Source organism: Lathamus discolor, chromosome 3 (genome assembly GCF_037157495.1).
Source record: "Lathamus discolor isolate bLatDis1 chromosome 3, bLatDis1.hap1, whole genome shotgun sequence".
NCBI classification, from domain to species: domain Eukaryota; kingdom Metazoa; phylum Chordata; class Aves; order Psittaciformes; family Psittacidae; genus Lathamus; species Lathamus discolor.
This window is the reverse complement of record NC_088886.1, coordinates 148548191-148562314: the sequence shown is the minus strand read 5'-3', so window position 1 is coordinate 148562314 and position 14124 is coordinate 148548191. Positions and strand designations below refer to the sequence as shown.

Sequence of the window (14124 nt, the reverse complement as noted above, 5' to 3'; positions counted from 1 at the left end):
CACCCCTCCAGCATGATCCTATAGGAAGATACAGCACGCGAGAGCTGCGGCACCAGTTCAGACAGGCAGCCCTGGTGTTCTGCTGTATTCTGCTTTCAACAGTGGCCAGTTTCTGACAGTGGTTTAGGAAAATGTAGGAGGCTTTATATTATTAGAATCTGTGCCCTGAAGGAAAATTGCCCTTTGAATTTTATTTGTGAGAGCTTGGCTTGCGTCTTGAAGCACAAAGACTTCACAGTGCTCCTGAAGCCCTTGGACTCAAACCCTGACTTAGAAGGAGTCAAAGGAAATTTTCCTTCTCTCTTCTTTGGGCCATTATTTTCCCCTTTCATGGTTTGTTGTCTGGGGATTCATGTGCGCTTATAACAACTCCAAAATCCCTCAGTGCTTTAATGGTGAACGGGAAATCAAGGCTATGCGTTTCAGCTCCTGCAAGGCATGCCGGACTGGAAAAGACACCTACTTTTGTGGTAAGAAAAGAGCAAAGACTCAGCCAAAAGGCAGCAGAGCTCATAAACCCACACATGCAGACAGGCCCAGCAATTACCAACGTGCTGCAAAACCAGACCAGCAACGGTTACTAAACCCCAGCCCAGGCATTTCCCTGTAATATTAAATGATGATCTCAAAACTGCTTCCAAGCCCATAGCTCTGCTCCACTGCTCGCTTTCATCATGGAATCCTGGAATAGTTTGGGTTGGATGGGACCTTAAAGCTCATCCAGCTCCAACCCCTGCCACGGGCAGGGACCCCTTCCACTGGAGCAGCTTGCTCCAAACCCCTGTGTCCAACCTGGCCTTGAGCACTGCCAGGGATGGGGCAGCCACAGCTTCTCTGGGCACCCTGTGCCAGCGCCTCAGCACCCTCACAGGGAAGAGCTTCTGCCTAAGAGCTCAGCTCAACCTTAATGAGTTGGTTTTGTCCTTACCATGGGACGGTGCTCGGGGAAGATCACTAATGTGGAACACATTGTTTTAAGTTTAGAAATAGGGGGCTGGATTCTCACCTGCTATAAAGAGTTCCATTTCCAGGCACCTGCTGCTGCTGTGGCCCACTGGATGCCTGGAAATAGCTTAGCAAGTGTAAAAGGAATAAAAATGGTTTCTCCATCCATCTGGAACACATTGAATCCATCAGGGGAAGGAGATGCATTTGTGAGAGTGAACTCTTCATTTATCAGTGTACGAGCTATTGAAAAGACTTGGATGGAGCTGGGACCATTATAACCAAGATTAGTCTTCTTGGAACGGGAAAGTAACGACAATCCTAATTTTACCAAAAGCTCTGAAATTTACTGTCTATTTATTTAACACCCCAGACCCTTTCCTGCAGCAGAGCATCAGCCGGATTTATGGAGGTGCAGCTGAGAAACCTAAATACTTGGGAGTTCATCTTGGCTGCGCTGGTTATTTTCACTGTCACCGCTCGGAGGCCGTGCGAACTGGGAATGCAGATGGGAACGCAAGGAAGCACGGGCCAAAACTCAGCCAGGGTTACTCAGAACACTCCTCTTCCACTTGCTTTGCAGGCAAGATGTGCACAGCCTTGCAGGCAGCTTTAGCTGTTAGTGCTGATGGGACTGAGCACGTTCTCCCTCGGCCCAGCCACGCTGTTCCACCATGATTCCATGTATTTCTTAGGGCGCTGTGGTGTTCCAAGCACCTGCATGGGACCAGCCAGGAGTCCATCTGCAGCAGAGCTGAACACACACAGATGTCCCCACCATGGCCACGAGTGGCATTTCCAACACATCTTTACATGGAATGCCCATGTACTTTCAAACTGTGAGCATCTGACCCTGTGGCCAGTGCTAGTTTAAACCTCTGTTCTTGCCTCTGCCAGTACAGTTAAGGCAGGATCCCAAAGCTCTGCTCCATAAATAAATGCATTAATGTCTGGTTTTAACTGCTGGAAAGACATGGTAGAAAAACCCACACGGAAATCAGTGACTGCCAAGGAGAAAAGAGTTGCTCTGTAGGTCCCCCACATATGAGGCTGTGTCTGCTCTGAGCGATGGGGAGATGAGGATTTGGTGTGGGGAAGGCGACGTGAGGGTTTCATTAAGGACATTCATACAGTATGTTGAATTCATGCTGTAACAGTCTTTTATCATGCATTGTTTTATCTGAGTGCTATCCGACAACCTGTGCTATGTGCAGCGGCGCTGGTCATCACTGTGTGTCTGCCAGCACCTCTGACCACCATCTCACAGCCCCTGAGCCCTCCTCCCAAGCCCTCTGCGCCCATCTCCAACCACGTGCGAAGCTACAGGAATGCTATCCGGGGATGCGTTTTCAAAGGCACAGCTTTAAAAGCTTATATGGGCAACGAAACAGAGCTTTGTACAAAACTACCGCATCACGAAGCTCAGGGAGCGCTGAGAGCACAGTGACAGTCATGCAAAGACCGCAGGAAGGGGCTTTCCAAAGCACAAGTCCATTCGCTTTGGTAAAAGCCCACTCCCCACCTCGCCACATAGTTTAAAGGTGACAGGGAAGGGAGTGCTTGCTAGAACATCTCAAGCAGCAAGGCAAAATAAAGAGCTCTGTCTGCAAGAATAAAAGCCAGCTCTTCAAGTGTGTGCTTCGTTTCGTTTCTGTCAGCTCCATTAACACCCCGTGATACAACGGGTCTGTAATGGAGCAGCTGATGTAGAGCAGGACTGGCATTCCCTGCTGGCACACAGGGGATTTATTCCAGCTGCTTAGGTTTAGGTCCCTGCCTTTCACATCGTTACTTCATAGAATCGACTGGGTTGGAAAAGACCTTTAATAGGTTGAACTTAATAAGAAGTATCAGGGATCAAAAGCTAAGGACTTTCACAGTATAGCTGCAAATAGAGAGCCATCTCAGTCAGAAAGGCTGCGAGATTGCACATTGAAATGGCTAAAACATGGAAAAGCCGTCCGAGCGCCTCTCTGGGCCATACACTTAACCCTGGTATGGGAAGTCCATTCCTGACCTGCCTGGGCTATCATCCACCTTCCATGGGCACGGTTGATGCCAACGAAACACTTCTGCAGCCACAGCCTGGTCATTGCCCCACAGACAACCTCATGCTTAGTCAGGCAAACCCTCCCCAGAGGCTGAGGAAGTGAAAAGCAGCTCGTCCGTGCCTGTGCTGCGGCAGATGTCCACGAACCGGGCTGTCTGCAGGAAGAGTTCCAGTGCTGTGATGAAAACCCAAGAAGGGCTGGGATGCCCCAACACTTCCTTCAATCTCTAACCAAATCGATTGGTTCCGTATCAGATTGGGCATTGATATGGTAAAACTTTCCCTTCTTCTCATCAGCACTGTCCAAAAAAGCCCAGCAGGATGCATGAAATCAGCTCTTGCCATGGTGTTTACACAGCAACAGCGGCGTTCTCAGCTTCATTTGGGACTCAGAAACCAAACGCTGCCCACGGTTGTGCTTCAGGCATCTTCGCTGTTATAAATACGCAATGAGAATTTAAAAGGCAGAAGGGAAACAGACGACAGAGACACCCGTGTAAATACCACACTGAGCTCTCGCCATCTGAAGAGAGCGACAGATTCCAGTGTGCGCTCATCAACACCAAGGTAAAGGTGTCCTCATTAGAGGATGAGCATAGGAGCTGCCTGGCAGCATCCAGAGGGAAAAAGACATTGAGTTTCAGAGGAAAAATGCCTACTGCATTTTTTAGACCATGACTTTTAAAGAACAAGAAGCTTAGCACAGAAACATGAGGACCTGGCTTCAAGCAGTTTGGATTTAGAACAGCAGCAGTAAGGTCATCCACGCTACCTGAGCACAGATGTGGATCAAAGCCCTGAAGGTTAGACTGAGCAAAGCTGCTTTCTAGTGTCAGAGAGCTGAAACCAAGGGAGGTCACTCAATACCTGGCATGTCGGATGCTTCCATGGCCACTGTGAGCAGTATCCATGCACTTGTAAGTCTAAATCACGCAGTCTCAAACCACAACCATCATTAATATTACCAGACACCACTGGGCTGATGAGTAAGAAACCTGGAGAGGGGCTTGGGACAAGGGCCTGTAGGGACAGGCCAAGGGGAATGGCTTTAACCTGCCCAAGGGGAGACTGAGCTGAGCTCTTAGGCAGAAGCTCTTCCCTGTGAGGGTGCTGAGGCGCTGGCACAGGGTGCCCAGAGAAGCTGGGGCTGCCCCATCCCTGGCAGTGCTCAAGGCCAGGTTGGACACAGGGGCTTGGAGCAAGCTGCTCCAGTGGAAGGGGTCCCTGCCCGTAGCAGGGGTTGGAGCTGGATGAGCTTTAAGGTCCCTTCCAGCACAAACCAGGCTGGGATTCTGGGATTCTTCCCCATCCCTCCTTCCCCCGACTCATGGGCACAGCAATGAGCCTCCTGCCTACCCATTGACACACACATTTAGCACTCCCGCACTGAAAGCAACAAATCCGGAAGCTTTTCCAACTTCCCCTCCAGATGATGTCACCTGGGTGGGCACCAGGCTGGCTTATGAGTGAAAATCCTTCACTTCAGGGTCAGACATGGCTCTATTTTTAGGCCTGATTTCAGTGTCACGCAGCCAACAACGGAGCTGAACGTTTCGTGTTATCCCCCTGCAAACGCCTGCTGGGGTCTGTAACAGAGCTTGGCTCTGCGGCAAGTGAAGGGGCTCTGCGGCACAGGAGCCCCTTTGGAAGGCAGGAAGGCGGCTGCTCTGCTCAGCACAGTGCTTGGCTGCTCACACCAAGATGAAAACCACTTCAAGCTCCCACCCTCCACAAAGCGCAACTGGAAAGCCAGAGCCAGGGGCTGAATGCGATGGGGCCCTGCGGAGCACGGCTGCCTGCATCCCGCCCTCGGGAATTCCACACGGTGAGACACATGTCCCCTCCAGTACAAACCGGGAACCGGCAGCAGCCCAGGGGTGGAGGATGAGGGCCCTGAGGCTGCAGGGTGCAAAGCGCGGCAGTTTGTGCAGCTCACAGCCTCCCCATCTCAGCAACATCCATCCCCAGTACTAAAGCCTGAATACTCACAGGACCCCAGCCTGGTTTGTGTTGGAAGGGACCTTAAAGCTCATCCAGTTCCAACCCCTGCCATGGGCAGGGACCCCTTCCACTGGAGCAGCTTGCTCCAAGCCCCTGTGTCCAACCTGGCCTTGAGCACTGCCAGGGATGGGGCAGCCACAGCTTCTCTGGGCACCCTGTGCCAGCGCCTCAGCACCCTCACAGGGAAGAGCTTTTTCCATAGATCTAACCTGAACTTCCCCTGTTTAAGTTTGAACCCGTTACCCCTTGTCCTGTCACTACAGTCCCTAACGAAGGGTCCCTCTCCAGCATCCTTATAGCCCTCTTCAGACACTGGAGGCTGCTCTGAGGTCCCCACGCAGCCTTCTCTTCTCCAGGCTGAACAGCCCCAATGTTCCCAGCCTGGCTCCACACGGGAGGTGCTCTCAGTTGTTTTGTGCATGCAGGGTGCCAGCACACGGTACTGCTCCAGCCCTGTGGCTCCTGAGCTTGTTTACAGTGCGAGCAGGAGCCCAAGCCAGGAGATTAAATTCCAGATACTGAACCGTTTGCTCCAAGGGAGTTACATCAGCAGCTCTCTTGGCTGGCCTCCCTCTTGTTTGTGTCTCTCTGCCTTTGAAAACAACTCCCCGCTTTGCTTTTACCAACCACAGCAGTCACCCCTTTTGGCACACTCCTTGTGATGCTCAGTGAGGGGACTCCATGAACCACATGAGCTGGGATGACATTTGACTACAGGAAGAAACCATGCAGAGAAGAGGAACCTGCCTTGTAAAAAGAAGGAAATCTCTATTGAAGCCACGGCCGAGCAGCTGTCCCAGCTGTGCCATTGCTGCAGCACATTTCAACACGCTCATGAGCAGTTCTAGGGAAATAAAGCAGTTAGGGATGGGGATGGTATTCATCAGGGCTGTCAACTGTTGAACAAGCTCATACAGCTCAGCCTTCTGCAGGCGACAAGGGTTGAGAAACACTGCTGCACATCCAGGCTGCCTCCCAGGCTGCTTCCCTGTGGAACCTTCCTATGGCAGCCTTAAGCTGGTGCTGAGGAAAGGCACCTACGTTTCCCCTTCCACTCCACTCTTCTCCCCCTCTGCTGTGCTCTGGTGATCCCCCCCTTGCATCCTGCCTCCAGCTCTGGGGCAACAACACAGGAGGGATGTGGAGCACCTCCATGGCCTCCTCTGGACTTGCTCCAACAGCTCCACATCCCACCTCAGCTCATGGATTATGTATTTGCACGGGGGAGAGAAACACAAGTGCCGCTGCCAAGGGCTCCAGTGTTACTCACGTAGATATATGAGCTGGGTGGAGGATGGCTGCCAACCCAGGCTGAAAGAGCAGAAGCATGTACTACCAAGTCATCGAGACACCAGGGCAAAGGAGCGCGAAAGCAAAATGGCCATTACCTTTGGATGCGTTCCAGAGAGGGTCTGGAAGTGGTTTAGTCCCATACACCAAGCCCACCTGAGCCACGTGCCCTCTCAGGCCCTCTTGCTTCCAGTAGCAGATCCTGATATCACTTCCTCCTCTTTCAGCGCTTTACTGATCAACTTCACAAGAGGAGAAATGGAAATGTTTCGGACTCTGCTACTGCGTGAGTGTCCTGGGTTCAGCTCAGTGTGTTGTGTGGATGTGAAGCAAGAGGCGAAGCAAAACTGCAGCACAGGCTGATGTGGTCACTACCATCTTGATCTGCAAGATGCAAATTGCTTCCTTGTGTAAGGGTTTGAGATGTGATGATTGATTAGAGTAGGTCTGCTAAGGAAAAGTCAAGTGTTAGACAGGTAGAGAGCAGCACTGCTGAGACTGCTGAGTAATATTGCTTTTCCTCACTGACCTGATCCATTCCTCCCTTATTTATCCTTGTCCCTACTCTCATCACAGACTGATCCCTCTTCTCATATTCAGACTCATTTGTTCAGAACAGCACATGAGCACACACACAGCACTGAGCAGGACTATGTCCTGAGCACACTCTGCCTCCTCGAGGTGTTTTATGGTACCAATAAATGCCAACAAAAAATACCAAATGCTAATAAACCCCCACAACCAAGATTGCCATTTCTCTTTTAGACTGAAGACAAGAATTTACACATTAGCTACAACACTGCAGAACTCTCTGCTCCCCCAGAAGGTGTGTTTTAGCTCAGGTATAACCTGCATTTAAGAGTAGAGTAGAATAGGCTGGAGAAGGCTAGAGTAGAGGAGAGTAGAATAGAATGTAACAGAATAGAATAGAACCAAATAGAATAGAACAGAATTAATTCAGCTGAAAAGAACCTACATTGATCATTTAGTCCAACAATAGCTGTAGTTCAACAATAACACATTGCAGTTTAGTCCAACAATAGTTGGAGTTCAACAATAACACATTGCAATTGGTTATTTTGCATTGCAATTGGCTATACCCTATACTGAAAAGTGGGTGGTGGGACTGTAACACCATACTACAGCATCAAGAACTCATACCTTACTTACACCTTCTCATAGGCCACTCATTCCTAAAGCATCAGATACTAGAAGTATAATTTCTGTGTCTGGACACTTGAATGCACTGGGAAAAGCTAAGGCTGTCATCAGATGAGGGTGTGTGCTGAGGGACTGCAGCATTTACTCTCAACTTCCTCTTCAGGGCTGACTCACGGACGATGGCAACCAAACCACGGTCCAGAAATTGATGAACACATGTGAAGATCCTCACGTGGACAGAGCAAACTGTGATGTGAATGTGCAATAAATGGTGGCTAAGACTACACCTGAGGATTGACTGCAATCAGCTATCACGCTAAGATGAAAACCAACCCGCTGGCACTAGGCTTGAATAAACATTGCTTAAGAGGTTAACAGGAATTACAATACAACTTCTTATGGTGCAAATACAGGTTGGAAGCTTTTCCATCTCATACTTGAAACAGGCTTAATTACCAGGACTGTGAGGCCATCAGAATGCCTCTGGTTCTCTTTCGGCACACAGGGAGTGCCTCTGCCTGTTCATTCCCACTACACACAGCTTGCAGGCTCCATCAAGGAGATATGAACAAACCAGCACACTGTGGTTGGCAATGCAGTGACTAAGAACAAGAGGGTGGAGGGATGCTCCTTCTCGGCGGAGCACTAAGCTGTGACTGTTTCTTTGCAGAAGGTATCATGAGCTTCCATTGACTAACACAGGGACAGCTGTGAACTTATCTATGAGTGGAAACACTTTAAGGATAACTTTATAACTTCATTTAGGAGGTTATTGCAACAACCCACCCTGGTTGTCTCATCCTTTATCAGTTGGTGATGGCAGCCTGAAGGATTTTTTCCTCTGTCACAACTCGTCTTGACTGTGTCTGGATTTCTCTTGTGGCAAGCCAATTCCCTATAAATCGGTGCAAATTCTGTTATGGTTTCTTCAATCAGATAAGAGGAGCAGATCAGAAGCCACTTTAGTAAGAAAGCCAGGATAATTATTCTCAGAGGATAATTATAAAGCGGGGAAACTGAAGAACAGCAACATGAAGTAACTTGACCCAGTTCCCTCAAAGAACAGTGGCAGAGCAGGAGAGAGATGACAGCTCTCATGGGCCTTGATCCTTTTATCCTCCATCCCTGGCACATCCCTTATGTCCCTAGTGAGGCAGCACAGGGATGTGGCAACATCAGCCACGGCCATGAGATAAATCTCTAACCAAACAACAAAAACCTCGTGTGGGCACAGAGGGGGATGAACCCGTATTGCCAGACTCTGGAACCATTTTAGAACCCACAGGAGAGCAGGGGCAGTGGGTACCACTGCTTTGAGCATTCCTGACTCCTGCCACACACCAGAGATGGAAAGGTCTTTACTTACACCAAGACCTGTAAATGACAACAAGGAGAAGGGTCAGTAACTCCTTCACCCTGCCAAGAACCACCTGCATTAGGAAGCACTGATGCACCTAAAGCTGTTTCCAACGTTGCATGGAGACAGTTGGAAGAGCCTCAAAGTCATTCTCTGCTCTAACTTGCACGCTACAAAGAGGAACGAGGATATTCCGCAGCATTGCAGAATCAATAGTTGGGGTGGAAATGACTGGTCTGATGTCAAGGCCAATTAGCTGCAAGTGGAATTAGCACATACCCTGTACATGTTCTTCCCTCGATGGGAAAGATGTTGCTGTGAAGGGCCTCCATCCAGGTGTGCACAGAAGCTTTGGAATTAGCATCAGATTTCCCAACGCTGAACAACCCAACACCAGCTTCTTCTCTCGGCACACGAGAGTCTGCAGCAATGACCTGGTCTGTAGATGGGACAAGCTGAGGGTGGACAAACCTGCAGACCAGACTGACCCTTTGCATTTGGATTTTATACCTCAGAAAGGTCAGCCTGCTCTAGTGGAAGGTGTCCCTGCCTGTGGCAGGGGTTGGAATTGGATGAGCTTTCAGGTCCCTTCAACACAAACCAGTGTGCGATTCTATGTCTTCATGGACTAATACGTGCTATGTCTGGTTTGGCTACAGAGAAAGAGCTCAACACTTAAGTCCTGCTGGAAGATTAAGTGCATTCGAGGAGCAGATAAGTGTGGCTGCAGGAGTGAAGTCTGTCACACTGAAAGAAACCATCTCCACACGTTTTATTAAAGATTGAAAGAATCAGGACAAAGGAACTGATTTTCAGGACCTCCATGCAAGGTGATGTAAACCCAAATGTTTCTGCAGCAGCTTAATCCTCACTTTGCAGCTCACCCTGGGAGCAGCCAACACAGAAAGTGACCCTGCAGAGGCCAGGAGGGGAGAGCCCATGGAGGGAGGCAGCGTGGGGCTATGCCAGCTCTCCATGCACCCTTTCTGCTTCTCCTTTGGACCTCGACCCACCTGCAAAGCCAACATCCTCTACCCTGCATTGACAAAAGCAGACCTCAAAGATGTTGATGTGAACTGCACCAAGGTCTGAAATAAGGAGAGCTGCCCCAATGCACATGTGTGCACCAGAGGTGACAGCATCTGCCAGTCAGGGACAGCATCTGGGTGAGGCTGGAGGGGTACAACGGGATCCCTTGTACCTACAGAACGACATCCAAAATGCCTTCACTGGGATAACTTGGTCAAATTATGTCATTTTCACATACCCAGTGGTAAATGCACCTGCAGCAATGCCTTGGGATGGTTCCTCTGTTATCTTTTACTTCATCCTCAGAGCAGCTCTGCATCTGTTTTGCTGAAGTGAGGCACCATCACTGTGGTGGGATTGGGAACAAAGCAGAAACAGAGACAGCTCAACTGGGGTGATCATCCCTGTCCATAGCCACAAGACTGTCACAACTGAAATCCCATCCCACCAGCACTCAGCAGATACAAAACCCGAGGTCTTCGTGCTTTACACCTATGCAAAACCAGGTTCAGACGCTGGGGAGGTCCCGAAGCTGTGGCTAATACCGTACTAACGGTGCCATCCAGAGGTACTGGGATGTAGCACACAGCTCTCTGACAGGATTACCGTAAAAGCAAGAGAGGACCTGTGCATGATGTTATATAGCAGAATTTAAACTAAACCGGCCATGCAATAACAACATTTTCTGTTATTTTTAATTTAAGTTGCCCATCAGCTTTCATTCTTTTGTCTCCCCCCTTTCTCAATATGTGCTGCGTATTTTGATTTTCCATGCGTGCTAAATCAGTCATTCCGATAAATACATACATCCCTGACCTCTCTTGGCAAGCAAGAGCTATTTCATTTTACTCCCAGTTGCTGACAACAGGTCTGGCATCATGTTTTAGAGAGACGCTCCTGTGTATACAACAGAACACTATTTCAGGTGACAGCAACCACACATTAAGCCAGAAAACAGCAGCACAAACCACACTCTTTTCCCCATCTAGAACACCAGATGATTCCCTTTCAGCTGTGAAATCATGACTCAAGCTTGATACAAGATATGTTTTTCCAGCAGATCATTATACATATTTATGTGTATGTGTGTGTAGATAGAGTTTGTGACAGCTGCCTGAACAGTTTGGATGCAGCATCACCTGCGGCATATTGTGATGGGCAAAATACATCACAGGAGGTATTTGTTTAGTACAAAGGTCTAATTTACCTCTATGTGCAGAGATACCTCCTTCACTGACACCTGTATCTGAGTGGCATCAAGATGTAGATTTATTAAGTGATCCCCTTAATATCAGAATAGAATCAGCTGTTGAATCCTTCTTTTCTCCTTCAGGAAATTAATGGCATTACACAGATTAAACACAAATAATCCCAACAGCACAAACTCTACACTTAACGTTTTAATCTTGTGGATTTTTGGAGCTTTATTCTTGTAGAAAACTGATTTTGAGATGCGCTATCTTAGAGATCCACACAATACACTTGTATGTCTTTTTTCCTCAGAAATCATCACTTACTGGTCCATCAGATTTAAGGCACTGGGTATTACTTCATCACCTCACACAAACGGGAAGGAAAACCGAGAAACAGATTACTCGAAAACTAACGCAGTAACTTTTCAGATAGCCCACAGCAAGCACCATTCTCAAGCACCATCCCTCCCAAAAAGAGGATCCTTCTTTTACATTCTCAGTATTTGCAAATCTACCAACTGCCAGATGGTGCTGCTGAACGTACCCCAAAAAGGCCCGGTTATGGTTAAGAGGAGATGGCGGTTAAGAGGAGATTTGGAGTGTTATGGAATCCAGACACTAAACATAGGGACCGATGCTTCACTGCGTTTGGAGAGTCACCTTGAGATGACCTCAAACCAAACCTGGCCTGAGCATGAGATCATGGCTTCATTTTCCACCAGTCAACCCTGGACTATGTCAGGTCTCCTGTCAGCAGCTGCAGGGAGGTAGCTCTTGGGTCAATGAAAGCACAGAATGATGGAGTCAACTGCATGGAGAAGGGTTTGAAGGGTCATTTGAAAGAGATGAAGCCTCCACTCTGATTAGATGAGAAGTGGAGAAGCAGCGCGCGCATTTCAGACATCTCAGCGCTGAATACATGTCTGGAGGAGATAACTGACATACAGAGTCCTTCATAAAGCGGCGAGAGATAACCCACAGAGAGCACTGAGTCGACAGTCAAATGTTATGATCTTAACCCTGCTACAGGTTTCAGACCCGTCTTATAGCAAGGGAACAACACTTTCGGCTGCAGGAAAAGAAATAGGCAAACCCCAAGAAACACTCCGGTTCTGTGCCCTGTGATGGGGACATCGCAGCAGTAATTTAACAGCAAACACTTATTAGGAGCTCAAAGCCAATGTGTCTTCCTCTTCCTGCCACTTTCGTACACACAGGGTCTCCCTAAACTGTGTTTTGCAACTGAACATGCTATCCCCACCCCAGCCTAACTGCTGCCCAAGGAGCCGTTTGTTCAGACAACAGACGCGAGCGTACATTGACTGCAAATCTCTGCCACCAACAGGAAAAGCTGTGGGAAAGGCATGGGATTTTGTGCACTCACTTTGAACACATACCACGTTCCAGAGTGGAATTCGTTTTCTCTCAGAAATGAATGTGTTGTAAGGCAACCAGAGCACAGTGGGATTTGGCAGAATCATTGCCTGCAGTTCTTCCCCCCCTTTCCATGATTCCCCCACGGAGCGCAGGGTGTAGGATGCGCACTGACCTGTACTTCCCTGTCCGCACTTGCACGGCTCTCATCCCGCACTGCTGGGCACCTCCTACATCATTCACAATATCATCTCCAATCATGATGGCCTGTCAAAGCAATGACATACAGAACAAGCGGCATCAAGTGAGGTTTATTTCTGCCATACGTCACCCTCCCCTGACATAACAAACAGCTTGATTTGATGTTTAATACTGCCATCAGACAAATTAAACAAGATAATATTGTCATCGTATTGATTAAAAGTCACCCTACCTTGAATTTAATCCATGCTATAGCTCCTGCAGCAATGTACCAGTGCAGCACATAGCCGTGCGATGTGTAATCAGGAACATAAATCAAAGTGATCTGGCACGCGGCTCAAAGGGAATGGTGAATTTCAGGAAGTTAGGCCTATGCTGGTCCTAACGGCCCACTTATGTCATGCTCCAAGTGGTTTAAACTAAGCTTATCTTTTTAAACAATTCCTAAAACTGGTATTCTAAAAGCCACTTACAAGCTTCAGATCGTGACCACCAAGATGTGTAAGTTGCTGAGCTTGATCCCAACCCATTCTCAGGTTGATGCAGCAGTTTGGGAAATCACTGTAAAATCTCATCTGTTCAGTTCTGCACAATGTAACGTGATGATTATAGAATCATAGAATGATCTGGGTTGGAAAGGACCTTAAAGACCATCTAATATCAACCCTGCTGAGAGAGCTGGGCTGGGGCAGCCTGGAGAAGAGAAGGCTCCTGAAGGGGAGACCTGAGAGCAGCTCCAGTGCCTGAAGGGGCTGCAGGAAACCTGGAGAGGGGCTTGGGACAAGGGCCTGTAGGGACAGGCCAAGGGGAATGGCTTGAACCTGCCCGAGGGGAGACTGAGCTGAGCTCTCAGGCAGAAGCTCTTCCCTGTGAGGGTGCTGAGGCGCTGGCACAGGGTGCCCAGAGAAGCTGTGGCTGCCCCATCCCTGGCAGTGCTCAAGGCCAGGTTGGACACAGGGGCTTGGAGCAAGCTGCTCCAGTGGAAGGGGTCCCTGCCCGTGGCAGGGGTTGGAGCTGGAGGAGCTTTAAGGTCCTCTTTTTTACAGTCCTTTTTACATAAAATGCAACCATAGAAGAACCAGCTCATCTTCTGTGTTGCCTACACTTCAGTTCCCACTCTGCAAGCAGTCTGCTGGGCAGGGCTAAATCAAACCTACTGAACAAGTGTAAAAACACTTAAGCTCCAGAGCTATTTTTATTAATCATCTAATTACACCATAATCTTCTTCCCCATATTACCCGGCATGTAAAGGAAATCTCAGGATATACCTAATGCTGCAGCTGAACAGAAGATTTTCTGAAAGCATTTATAAACCATGAGCTATGAGCAAGTACATCTGGAACAGCTTCAGCTGATAATGACTAATTCCTCTTTTGAGTAACACATCAGATGCAGTGTGCAAGATTACATATACCAGTACCAGCCCAATCTATCTTAGAATCATAGAATCATAGAATAGTTAGGGTTGGAAAGGACCTCAAGATCATCCAGTTCCAACCCTCCTGCCATGGGCAGGGACACC

At 48.6% G+C, this 14124-nt stretch overlaps 1 protein-coding gene across 4 annotated transcripts in view; it reads right to left on the bottom strand.

Moving 5' to 3' along the window:
- The window catches only part of LHPP (phospholysine phosphohistidine inorganic pyrophosphate phosphatase), an 80947-nt gene that overhangs the window by 39609 nt on the left and 27214 nt on the right, over window positions 1-14124 (bottom strand). For 3 of the 4 annotated variants that reach the window (XM_065672443.1, XM_065672444.1, XM_065672442.1), the window contains exon 6: window positions 12576-12667. In XM_065672443.1, coding sequence (XP_065528515.1) covers window positions 12576-12667 — 92 coding nt within the window. Of the gene's footprint in view, window positions 1-10071; window positions 10180-12575; window positions 12668-14124 lie in introns of all 4 variants that reach the window. The other variant, XR_010610990.1, reaches the window with a different exon arrangement.